The sequence below is a fragment of the Prunus avium genome, chromosome 1 (genome assembly GCF_965620075.1).
Source record: "Prunus avium chromosome 1, drPruAviu1.hap1.1, whole genome shotgun sequence".
Classification (NCBI taxonomy): Eukaryota; Viridiplantae; Streptophyta; class Magnoliopsida; order Rosales; family Rosaceae; genus Prunus; species Prunus avium.
In genome coordinates this window covers 14,965,179-14,977,403 of record NC_142284.1, presented here as the reverse complement: position 1 = coordinate 14,977,403, position 12,225 = coordinate 14,965,179, and the positions used below count along the sequence as shown (strand labels likewise).

At 38.3% G+C, this 12,225-nt stretch overlaps 1 protein-coding gene and 1 non-coding gene across 2 annotated transcripts; one reads left to right on the top strand and one right to left on the bottom strand.

Moving 5' to 3' along the window:
- Nucleotides 1–4,389: 4,389 nt before the first annotated feature.
- LOC110760797 (uncharacterized) lies at nucleotides 4,390–11,895 on the top strand. The gene is given in 5 exon segments (XM_088246809.1): nucleotides 4,390–7,069; nucleotides 7,072–7,176; nucleotides 9,320–9,780; nucleotides 9,871–10,786; nucleotides 10,916–11,895. Coding segments are annotated over 5 exon segments (5,142 nt in total).
- Nucleotides 4,894–5,000, bottom strand: LOC148297398 (small nucleolar RNA R71). Its single transcript, XR_015833296.1, has one exon. It is a non-coding gene; the product is annotated as a small nucleolar RNA R71 (small nucleolar RNA).
- Nucleotides 11,896–12,225: the final 330 nt, after the last annotated feature.

Genomic DNA, 12,225 nt, shown 5'->3' with positions numbered 1-12,225 from the left:
TCTCAATTCTAGCTTTCCTTTTGCTTCTTAGTTGTAATTTATTTTTCTTTGTAATGTAAATTCTTTTATTAAGTTTTCAAGTTTAATTAGTTTCCAAGTTTCAATTATGGTTCATGTTCTTATTCATTATGCTTATAAGTTAATATGCTAGTTTGAATGATTGATCACCATTTAGGCTTGCATGTTAGCTATCTTGGTTTGAATTAAGAGTATACACCATGCTTTAATTCGAATTGAACTATGAATAGGAAGAGTATGTATGGACATTCGACAACAGGGATTAGATACATGCTTGGTTGTTTAAATTGTTCTTCTATGCTTAATGGGTTCCTAATGCTTAATTTTAGGTTAGACAACAAATGATCAAATTAGGGAATTAGGAACACAAGGTTATGACCACACACCATGGCTTAATCATACTTTAGCTAGAATCAATCCATTAATCTAATTGAACTTGGGAACTTATCTACTTGAGTTAGTTATTTTCTTTCTTCCTTGTTTTATTTATTTCCTTTCTTTTTCATTTCTGTTTTGTGTAGGGAAAATGAATTGGATCATTCAATCACCAATCCTCGTGGGATCGACCTCGCACTTACATATGCTATACTACCAAACGGCTCGTGCACTTGCGAGTATCACAAGTTGAGGATGCAACTGAATCCATTTTGGTGCAGCTGTATCTACGCTACAAGTTTTTGGCGCCGTTGCCGGGGATCGGTAACATTGTTTGATTCTATTTGGCTTTCCTACTTTATTTTTTTTCTTAACTGGACAATTTCAAGTTTTAAAGTTAATGACGTTAATGGACAAGTTGTGTTTGTAGTCCAACAAAAAAGGACAATTGCCCAACAAGCAAGAGAACTGGGTTTAAGTCCCAGCTTACACAACCCATTGGTGCTTGTTGCTTTGAAGCATGGAATTGGATGTGTGTTGATTTTCATTTTCATTTTAGTTTTCATTTCCTAATCCTTTTAATTCCATTTCAAGTTTGTGTGTTTGTTTTAGCAATGTAAATAGCTCAATAAAAATGGAGAGAGATGGCAACTTCAATCATAAAGATAGGAAGTGTGGAGTAGTAGGAGAAGTCGCGACCTCCAAGTGCATCACGCTCGACCTAATCGCTTCAAGAGGGAGCATTTCAATCCTTTCTCTTCTTTGAATTCTGTTTATTTCCGTAGTTGGTTTTGCCTTTTGGTCCGCGTTGAGTTCTTTGTTTTTCTATGCTGAATCCAACCATATAAAGAACGTAAAATTTGGACTTACGGTTGGAAAGTTATAGCCTAAAAACTGAACAGAGGTCGAAGCTGAAAAACATAGAACCGAATCTGTCCAAATGGTGATAAACGGGTGATAGGAAGTGCTGTTTGTTTTTTTTCTCTTTGGTTTCTTGGTTTGTTTCTTTTAGTACAACAATTTATGTTGTTTGTTTGAATTTGTTTACAGTACTTAGTTCATTTTCGTTTATCGTTTGTTGTTTCATTTTATCTTAATTTGTTTTTGTTTCTTATCTTAAAAATTTTATAAAAAAAAAAGATTTTTCATATGAGCCGACTTATGGTAACCCCAGTGAGCACTTCCGTTAATACAGTGTCTAGGAGTTCTTTAGGCGACACCTTCGGTGTCTAAGAAGTTTGGGTTTTAAGCGGGACCATTGTGACCCCTCCAACCTTCCCGGATCCCCTGGCTGTGTTTTCTGAGGCCCTTAACTGGTCATCCGTGACTTGCTTGTATATTGTGTGTTTTTAAATTAAGTTTTTTTTATTTTCTTTGTTTTCTTTTCTGTTGAGTCTTTGTTTTTGTTTTGTTTCTGTTTTTGTGTTGTTATGTTAGTTTATTTATTTATTTACGTGGTATGGTTAGTTAGTTTATTTCTGAGTGTTAAAACACATTTTTATTTCAAACATTGCATAAAAAAAAAAAACAAAAACAAAAACAAAACAAAACAAAACAAAAAAAAACAACAAAAAAAAACAATTAAAAAAAAAAAAAAAAACATCATCATCATCATCTTCTTCATCATCTTCTTCATCTTCTTCATCTCCATCATCATCATGGCTTGCCTCTATTTTCTCGCACTTGTAGAATCTGCAGCAGCTCCACATGGTCCTCATTTTTTCTCTGCAGTGCTTCCACGTGCCGATTGGCACAGTAGAGCCGCTTCTGCAAGTCCGCCACCATAGCCTTCAAGGAAGCTATTTCCTCGCTCATCGCGGCACACTCCCTTGTCCTCGCCAGTAATCGCATGCCCAAATTGGTAGCGGAGACCGCGTGGAGCACAGTTAAATTGTGGGACTCCTCTACCGCTGCCTTATCAGACCTCTGTGCCACATGCAGATGATCTGTCGGAGTGAGCTTGCTGCTAATCATGCCTCCTAGCAGCACTGCTCTGTTCGACAGTGCCTCAGAAAAGTTCGGTATTGCCTCAGCAAAGTTTGAGGCCGTGCCGTGATGATATGTGGAGTTTGGAAAGACAGTGTTTGGAGGAGCCCTTGTCTGGGCATTCGGTGGTGCAAGTGAGAGCTCAAGGTTGAGATCATCAAGGTGAGTGCATGAGGATGCCATTTGTTTTGCTTCTGAATTTTTTGATGTTTTTCCTTGAGTTTGCAGGAAGAAATGCTGGGTATCATCCGCTTGCAGAAGTGTGGTTTAAATAGACATATGCTGATGAGAGAGAGCCAACACCATTTCGGATTTCCCGGGCATGCTCGACCTAATCGCTTCAAGGGGGAGCACCTTTACTTTACTTTACTTTTTTTCCTCCGTGTTTTCTGGTGTTTAATATTTTTGCCCGTTACTTTCATTTTCTAGAGCTTTGTGTTTTTGCTTTTCCCTTTCGGCTATCATCTTTAGTTTATTTTAGTTAGGGAAATGTGTTTTCTTTTCCGTTTGTCGTCTTTGTTTTATTTTAGTTGGGAAGTGTGTTTTCTTTTTCTTTTTCTTTTTCTTTCTGCAACCTTACTCTTTTATTTCCGAAACAAAATAACGAAAATACAAAAACAACAAAATAAAATAAAAACAACAATAATGCAGTAGGAAATCATTTCTTCTCGGTGCTTGGTGTCTCGACCATTCCTTGAGTTTGCATGATTGGAAGAATTAGGTTGAAACCGGAAGGAGATTCCTAATAAAAAGCTTCTAGTAACAAGTACCATAAATTACATAGCCGACTCGGAAGATTAGGTTATGGTTTGTGTAATCTTCATTGTTTTCCACAAATCTTAATGGGTTCTTAGCTATCTAAATCCATAACTAGGAATAGAGTGGGTTGACTGTAAGGAATACAACTAATATAACTCGGAAGAGAGTATTAGTGAGGTAAGGGAAAATGATTATCAACATGTTAGGTAATTAGAATTAGCAAGCTAGAAGGATTTGGGTGGGATTAGCTAGGTGAAATCGGTGCCCTAGTGCTTTATCATCTTTGTTTTCATCTTTTACATTATTTCCTTAATCTCAATTTATTTTGCTTGCTTAATTAGATTTTAGTCATCATAATTCTCTTTTCGTTTAATTCAAATATAATTAGATATAAATCACTCTAATATTTAATAGATTACTTGATCCCTGTTGGAACGATACTCTACTTACTACTATATTAATTTGAGCGATATTGTCCACTTGCAATTAATCACATCAAATTTTGAGCTAGAAGGATTTGGGTGGGATTAGCTAGGTGAAATCGGTGCCCTAGTGCTTTATCATCTTTGTTTTCATCTTTTACATTATTTCCTTAATCTCAATTTATTTTGCTTGCTTAATTAGATTTTAATCATCATAATTCTCTTTTCGTTTAATTCAAATATAATTAGATATAAATCACTCTAATATTTAATAGATTACTTGATCCCTGTTGGAACGATACTCTACTTACTACTATATTAATTTGAGCGATATTGTCCACTTGCAATTAATCACATCAAATTTTGGCGCCGCTGCCGGGGATTGACTTAGTCTATTATATTAGTGCGCTTTATTTTCTAGTTATACCTTGAATATTTAATTAGTTAAAATTTTTTATTTCAGGTACTTTTTGAGTTCAATTTGAATTCATTATAAAAATAAAAAAAATAATAAAAAAGAAGAAGGAGGAAACGTGAAAAGCTTCAGACCATCAACAAACAAAAGGCAAAAAGAAAGAAGCCCAGCGGCAAAGAAAGAAAAAAAAAACAAAAAAAAAAAAAAAACAGCAACAAGATTTTTTTTTTTCACGCAGCCATTAGGAATTCAATTCCTATTTCCATTCAACTTTCTGTTTTTCTTTTATTAAAATTTCTTTCCAATTTTATTTGGGTTTTGTTTCCTTCTTTTATTCTATTATCTCTTCCTTATTTAAACAATCCTTTGTCATTGTTTGTAGGTACAACGACTTTATTTCTGAGCATACGGTGAATGACTGGTACCTGCTCTTCAACTAGCCAACTAGTTGAATTGGAACCTGAGATTGAACAAAAACTTCGAGAAATTCGTAGGAGACAAAAACAAGACAGAGAAAAGAAGAATCAACAAGAAGAAGAAGAGATGGCCCTTGTACTGAATGAAACAATGGGAGACCTTGATATCCCAACAATTCCGACATCACCTTCAAGCATCGTTCTCCCTGCAGCTGCCAGGAATTATGAATTGAAAAATATTCACTTTAATATGATGCCTTCTTTTCATGGTTTAAGTTCTGAAGATCCTTTAGCTCATATTAGAGATATTTTTAACATGGTTTCTAACATGGCTTTGACAGAGGGAGTCACTGAAGAACATCTCAGGATGAAAGTCTTTCCCTACACATTGAAAGATAAAGCAAAGATGTGGCTAAACTCCTTACGGCCTGGATTATTGACTAGCTGGACAGAGGTACAAAACAAGTTCTTGGAGAAGTTCTTTTCGACTCAGAAAACTGATGCACTACGGGATAAAATCATGCAATTCAGTCAACAGGCCGATGAGTCATTTTCAGAAGCGTGGGAACGTTTCAATAATTTTTTAATACAGTGTCCTCATCATGGTTTGCCTACTTTAGTTCTCATGCGTATTTTTTATAAGGCACTACGCGTTTCGAGTAAGGCTGCAGTGAATAACTATGCAGGTGGATCTATTAAGAACAAGACGCCAACTGAATGTCAAACCTTGTTTGATACGCTAGCAATCGAAACACAGCATTCTGATACAAGAGGTAAGCGTGCCGGAATTTATGAAATTGGTAGTTCTAATGCTTTTGCTTCTAAAGAGCAGGTTGACGCTATAACTAGTAAATTGGACGCCTTGCTTGCTATGAATGGGAGAGCACCAACACAAGAGATTTGCTCCATTTGTGCTGTTCCCGGTCATGCCACCATATCATGTCCTCATGGAGTTGATTTTCCAGAATTTTTGCAAGAACAAGCCAACATGGTGAATACCTATAGACGTCCCGGCAATGATCCATTCTCCAACACATACAATCCGGGATGGCAAAGGCACCCCAATTTTTCATGGAGCAATAATCAGAACGTACAAAAACCACCAGGTTTTCAACCACAAGAGATGAAAAATAACTTGGAAGACATAATCGCACAACTCGCCACAAATACAAATCAATTCATGAGCAAGACTGAGACGACCCTACAAAATCAAGCCGCTTCCATCAGAAATTTAGAAGTTCAAATGGGTCAATTGGCGAGTGCACTCACGGTACGAGAAAGAGGAGTTTTTCCCAGCCAATCTGAGGTTAATCCGAAAAATCAAGAGCATGCGAAGGCAATTACACTTCGAAATGGGAGACCCATCAAAACCGCTGTAGATTTGGACATAGAAAAACACCACCAGCAGTTGAGAGATACGGAAAAAGCTGAAGAAAATGCCCGAAGCTCCACCGAAAATTCAGCAACAACGGCAATAAATTTGGAAGAGAAGACCAATGAGCAAGCATCCACAAATCTCACCCCAAAATCCTATGTTCCACCGATTCCTTTCCCACAACGCCTGAAGAAAAATAAGAAGGATGCACAATTCTCCAAATTTCTTGAAATTTTTAAGAAATTGCAAATTACCATTCCATTTGGTGAAGCACTGGACCAAATGCCGAACTATGGAAAGTTCCTCAAGGACATCTTAAGCAAAAAGAGGCGTTTGGAAGACACAGAGACGGTGAAATTGACGGAGGAGTGCAGTGCAGCAATACAAAAGCAATTACCACCTAAGCGAAAGGATCCAGGGAGTTTTTCTATTCCTTGCACCATTGGCACTATTTCTTTTCAAAGAGCTTTATGTGATCTAGGTTCTAGTATAAATTTAATGCCTTTGTCTATTGCTAAAAGAATAGGTTTGGGAGAAATTAAGAAAACTACTATTTCTTTGCAGATGGCGGATAGATCCCTTACATATCCTCACGGAATTCTTGAAGATGTACTAGTGAAGGTGGATAAATTCATACTTCCAGCTGACTTCATTGTCTTGGATATGGAAGAAGATGTCAACATTCCAATTATTTTAGGCCGCCCATTCCTCATTACCGGAAGAACATTAATTGACGTAGAAAAAGGTTCTTTGATCCTACGAGTAGCTGATCAAGAGGTGGAATTCAAGGTTTTTGACGCAGCCAAATACCCCATTGATTCAGAGTATTGTTTCCAATTAGAGGCTATAGATCATGTTGTTCGACGACAATTCAAAGTGGAGTACCCGAAAGATCCATTAGAAGCAAGTTTGGTCCATGCGATAGAGATTGTAGACGAGGAGCCACGCATGCTTGAAATGGTGAACTTGCTGGAAGCTACACCGTCGTACAAACCACCCTTCCACCGAGAATTTGAGCCACTTGGTGCCGCCGCCACCAAGCCCGTCCCAAGCACCGTTGTCGCACCAACCCTCACTTTAAAGCCACTACCCTCGCATTTAAAGTATGCCTATCTTGGTACAGCTCAAACTCTCCCCGTCATTATTAACTCTGAGTTACTTGAAGAGGAGGAAGAAAAATTACTTCAAGTTCTAAAAAAGCATAAAACAGCTATTGGGTGGACCATTGCGGATATTAAAGGGATTAGTCCTTCTACATGCATGCATAGAATTTTATTGGAGGAAAATTTCAAGCCAACAATAGAAAATCAAGAAGGCTAAATCCAAATATGAAGGAAGTTGTTCGTGCTGAAGTTCTCAAGCTTCTCGATGCTGGAATTATTTATCCAATTTCGGATAGTAATTGGGTAAGTGTTGCATTCCTAAGAGGACACAAATTAATGTGCAAACAACCAATTAAAAATACCCGCAAGTGCACGAATCTATTGAAGTATAGATTATGTAAGTACGGGGTCGATCCCACGAAGAACTTGTCGGCTTCCTATAAGTTCTAATTTGAGTACGTAAAGAATACTAATTTAACACACCACAAATGCACAAATGCAAATTGGAAACTAAAAATGAGTAAAGAAATGTAAAAGAAATGAAACAACACAAGAAAACTAAAGAAAAACACAAACATCACTTTTTATCACCCTTTTATCACCTATGAACAGTGCTAAAGCGACCGGTCGTGAGGCAGAAGCGACCGGTCGTTTTTGGGCAGAGTCGAAACTCAAATTTTGACGTGAAAAGCGACCGGTCGTCAGGTAAAAGAGACCGGTCGTTTTTGGGCAGATTCGTTTTCTCTGTTTTTCAGTTTCGACCTCTGTCCAGTGTTTTGCCTATAACTTTCCAACCGTACGTCCAAAATTCACGTTCTTTATACGGTTGGATTCAGCACAGAAAATGCAAGAACACAGCGTGGACCAAAAGTCCAAAACAGTTACGAAAATAAACAGAATTCAGTAAACAAGACACACAATGTAACAAACACACAACTCACACACACATTGGGGGGGGGGGGGGGGTTTGGTTTGGTTCAAGTGACCTAATTCTATTGCATGAAAGTAAATGGACTTTGAATTTAAATGAGAATGGCAGAGATGAATTATCAAAATGTGAAAGTACCAAGTAACAAACACTAGGGTTTCGGAATCCACCCTAAACAATTCTACCCAAGTTCATGAATACTCACGTGATGAACTCTAAATGTATTGATGAAGATGTTCGCAATCAAGACCATGGGTCGTGGCTCAAGACGCATTGATTCTCTCTAATATACGTAAAGTGCATGGTTCGTGCTACAATACTTGTGCCCTCCCCATAACCGAACCTAGGTATGGTTCGTACTTCGATTCAATTACAAGGAGAACCCATTAAGTTCAAAGAGAATATGAACATCACAAGAATCCTGATAGCATGGTGTTTACATTAGGTATTCAAGAAACCAATTCACATGGATGATTCTTACTTCATCCATTTATTGCTTAGGATAACATGAAGATACACATAATCCCAACAATCTCAAGAAGCATGCTTTCAAAGATGGCCAACCAAGGAAAAACACACATCAAGGATAGATTAATTTGGTGAATTGGAATTCATCAACAATATCTAGAAATTCATACACTCAAGCATCAAAACAATAAGGTAATCATGTTTAGGGCTTCAACCTAAGCCCTAGCTATGGAGTTTAGTTGCTCATACTTATTTCAAATACAAACTCAAAATGAAATTAGAAAGAGTTTACAGATTTTCAGAAAATGATGAAAGCTTCAAGATCATCAATGGTGGAAGTCTTCTTCTCCACTTTTCTTGGCTGCACCTTGGCTTTCTCCTAGCTCCAAATCTCCAAAATCTGCTCTCTAGTTGTCTGGAATGATGTGTTCCTCTCTCCCGTTGCAAAGCTCCCCCAAATCTGATTGCAATCCCTTTTGACTTCTGCCCCTTCTTTCCAGCTCACTTTTAATATAAAACTTATTCTTTCTCTAAAGCTTTTGCCCATTGTCCCCTTGCAAATGATGAAGCCTTGTTTTAAGGTATAATCCAAGGCTCCAATTGACTCAGGAAATGCCACTCAAATGCAATCCATTGTTACCAAAAGGTGTGGTAACAAGTAGAAATAAAATGCTATTAAGTGGGGGTGAAAACTGGGCCAAAACAAACATCCAGAGCCAGCATCAATTGTCCGATCAGTTGGATAGGCTACACTTGCCCAATGGAGCTCAAATTTGGATATGTTGTAGTTAACATCCATTGGAACAAGTCTTATGAAGATCATCACCTCATCCAAGGACCGGAACATGCTGATCCAAGGCCACGAAGCTGACCTACGAAAATGAACAAAAACAGAATTTATATCAAATAATGCACTTTTAGCTCATTTTCATACAAACCAAGGTAAAACCTATTAAAACACAAAAAAGAAGTAAAAAGCTATAAAATGTCAAGAACTAACTCAAAATAGTGGGTGAATAACATGAAAAATCATGTGTAAAAATGAACCGAACAGTAAGCCCAGTCCAAGTAGTGCCAAAAAAGGGAGGAATCACGGTAGTAAAGAATGACAACAACGAGCTCATTCCTACAAGGACCGTGACCGGTTGGCGTGTATGTATTGATTATAGGAAGCTCAACACCGCAACTCGTAAGAATCACTTCCCTTTGCCGTTTATTGATCAAATGTTGGAGAGGTTAGCTGGCCATGCCTATTATTGTTTTCTAGATGGCTATTCGGGATATAATCAAATCCCAATAGCGCCCGAAGACCAAGAAAAGACTACCTTCACTTGCCCCTTCGGTACCTTTTCCTATAGAAGAATGCCATTCGGTTTGTGCAACACCCCTGCTACTTTTCAACGTTGCATGATGAGTATATTCTCTGATCTGGTGGAGCGCTTTATTGAAGTATTCATGGACGATTTCTCTGTTTTTGGGTCATCATTCGATTCTTGTCTCTCAAATTTAGCCTTGGTTCTACAACGCTGCGAAGAAACTAATTTGGTTTTGAATTGGGAAAAATGCCATTTTATGGTAAGAGAAGGAATAGTCCTGGGGCACAAGATTTCAGCCAAAGGGATTGAGGTTGACAAAGCCAAGATAGATACTATTGCCAATTTGCCACCACCTACCTCCGTGAAGGGAGTCCGAAGCTTCCTTGGTCATGCTGGGTTCTATCGTCGTTTCATTAAGGATTTTTCAAAGATTACGAAGCCATTATGCAATCTCCTTCTCAAGGATGTCACATTCAACTTTGATGATCAATGCTTGGAGGCTTTCAAGATTCTAAAGGAGAAACTCACATCCGCTCCAGTCATTATCGCACCAACTTGGGAAGTACCGTTCGAAATTATGTGCGACGCGAGTGACTATGCTGTAGGGGCTGTTTTAGGCCAAAGGAAAGACAAATTGCTTCATGTGATTTCCTACGCTAGCCGAACTCTCAATGATGCCCAATTGAATTATGCCACAACCGAGAAAGAGCTACTAGCCGTTGTCTTTGCCTTAGACAAGTTTCGTTCCTATCTCATTGGTTCTAAGGTAATTGTTTACACCGATCATTCCGCTTTGAAGTATTTATTATCAAAGAAAGATGCAAAGCCACGGTTGCTTCGATGGGTATTGTTATTACAAGAATTTGATTTGGAAATAAGAGACAAAAAGGGGTCTGAAAACGTCGTGGCTGATCATTTATCTCGGTTGATCCAAGATAGAGACGAGGAAAAACTAGCTGCTGCCATACCTATAGCCGAGACATTTCCCGACGAACAACTCTTCGCCATCCAATCTTCCATTGCCCCTTGGTATGCCGACTATGTCAATTATTTGGCTAGTAATGTCCTTCCACCCGACATGACTTTTCAACAAAAGAAAAGGTTCTTCTCACTAGAAAAGTATTATTATTGGGATGATCCTTATTTATGGAAGCATTGCCCCGATCAAGTTATCCGAAGATGTGTGAATGAGTCCGAGATGGTTGGTATTCTTCATCATTGTCATTCACTAGCATGTGGAGGTCATTTCGGAGCCACCAAAACAGCGGCTAAGGTACTCCAATCGGGATTCTTTTGGCCAACTTTATTCAAGGATGCTCATACATTTGTCCAAGCTTGTGATCGTTGTCAAAGAACCGGGAATATTTCTAGTCGAGATCAAATGCCGTTGTCCAACATTTTGGAGGTTGAAATATTCGACGTTTGGGGAATTGACTTCATGGGACCTTTCCCACCATCTTACAACAATCTCTACATTTTGGTAGCCGTTGATTATGTCTCTAAGTGGGTTGAAGCCGTGGCTTTGCCTACCAATGATGCCAAGAGTGTGCTCGGATTCTTAAGAAAGAACATCTTCACTCGTTTTGGTACTCCGCGTGCCATAATTAGTGACGGAGGTACGCATTTTTATAACCGTTCTTTTAATTCTCTTCTTGCTAAATATGGTATTACACATAAGGTTGCCACTCCTTATCATCCCCAAACTAGTGGGCAAGTCGAGGTTTCGAATAGGGAATTGAAACACATCTTAGAAAAGACGGTTAGTGCCTCTAGAAAAGATTGGTCCTTGAAATTGGATGATGCACTATGGGCCTATCGAACGGCATACAAAACACCCATAAGTATGTCCCCTTTTCGACTTATTTTTGGGAAAGCTTGTCACTTACCCGTGGAACTTGAGCATAAAGCTTATTGGGCTGTCAAGACACTTAATTTCGACATGCAAGCCGCCGGTGAAAAGAGAACCTTGCAATTGAATGAGATGGATGAGTTCCGGAATGATGCATATGAGAATGCAAAGATTTATAAAGAACGTACTAAGAAATGGCACGACAAACATATTATTCGGAAAGATTTTTATGTGGGCCAAAAAGTTCTTCTCTACAACTCTCGTCTTCGACTCTTTCCCGGAAAACTCAAGTCTCGATGGTCTGGACCTTGCATGGTATTGCAAATATTTCCGTATGGTACTATTCAAATTCAACATGATGCTCTCGGCACTATCTTCAAGGTGAATGGACAACGTTTGAAGCCATACTTGGAAGCAAATTTTGATCACCAAAAGGAGACTCTTGCTCTCCATGAACCCGAGTGATCATCTTCACAAAGTCGGGCTAGCGACTATAAACCAAGCGCTTGTTGGGAGGCAACCCAACTAGGTACCTTCGTTCCTTTCTTTTCAATTTATTTTCCATCCTTCTATGCCTTTACTAATTGTTACATGCATTTACTTTAAACATTGAGGACAATGCTTAGTTTAGGTTTGGGGGTGTGGAATTTTGTTATTTTGTTATTTTTGTTGTTATTAGAGTTTTGAGTCATAAAGAAAATAAAGAAAAGAAAAAAAAAAACAGATTTTATGTTCCAAAGAAAGGATTTTTGTGTTTCAAAGAATTTTTTTCGATTTTTTATAGTCCCAAGTTGA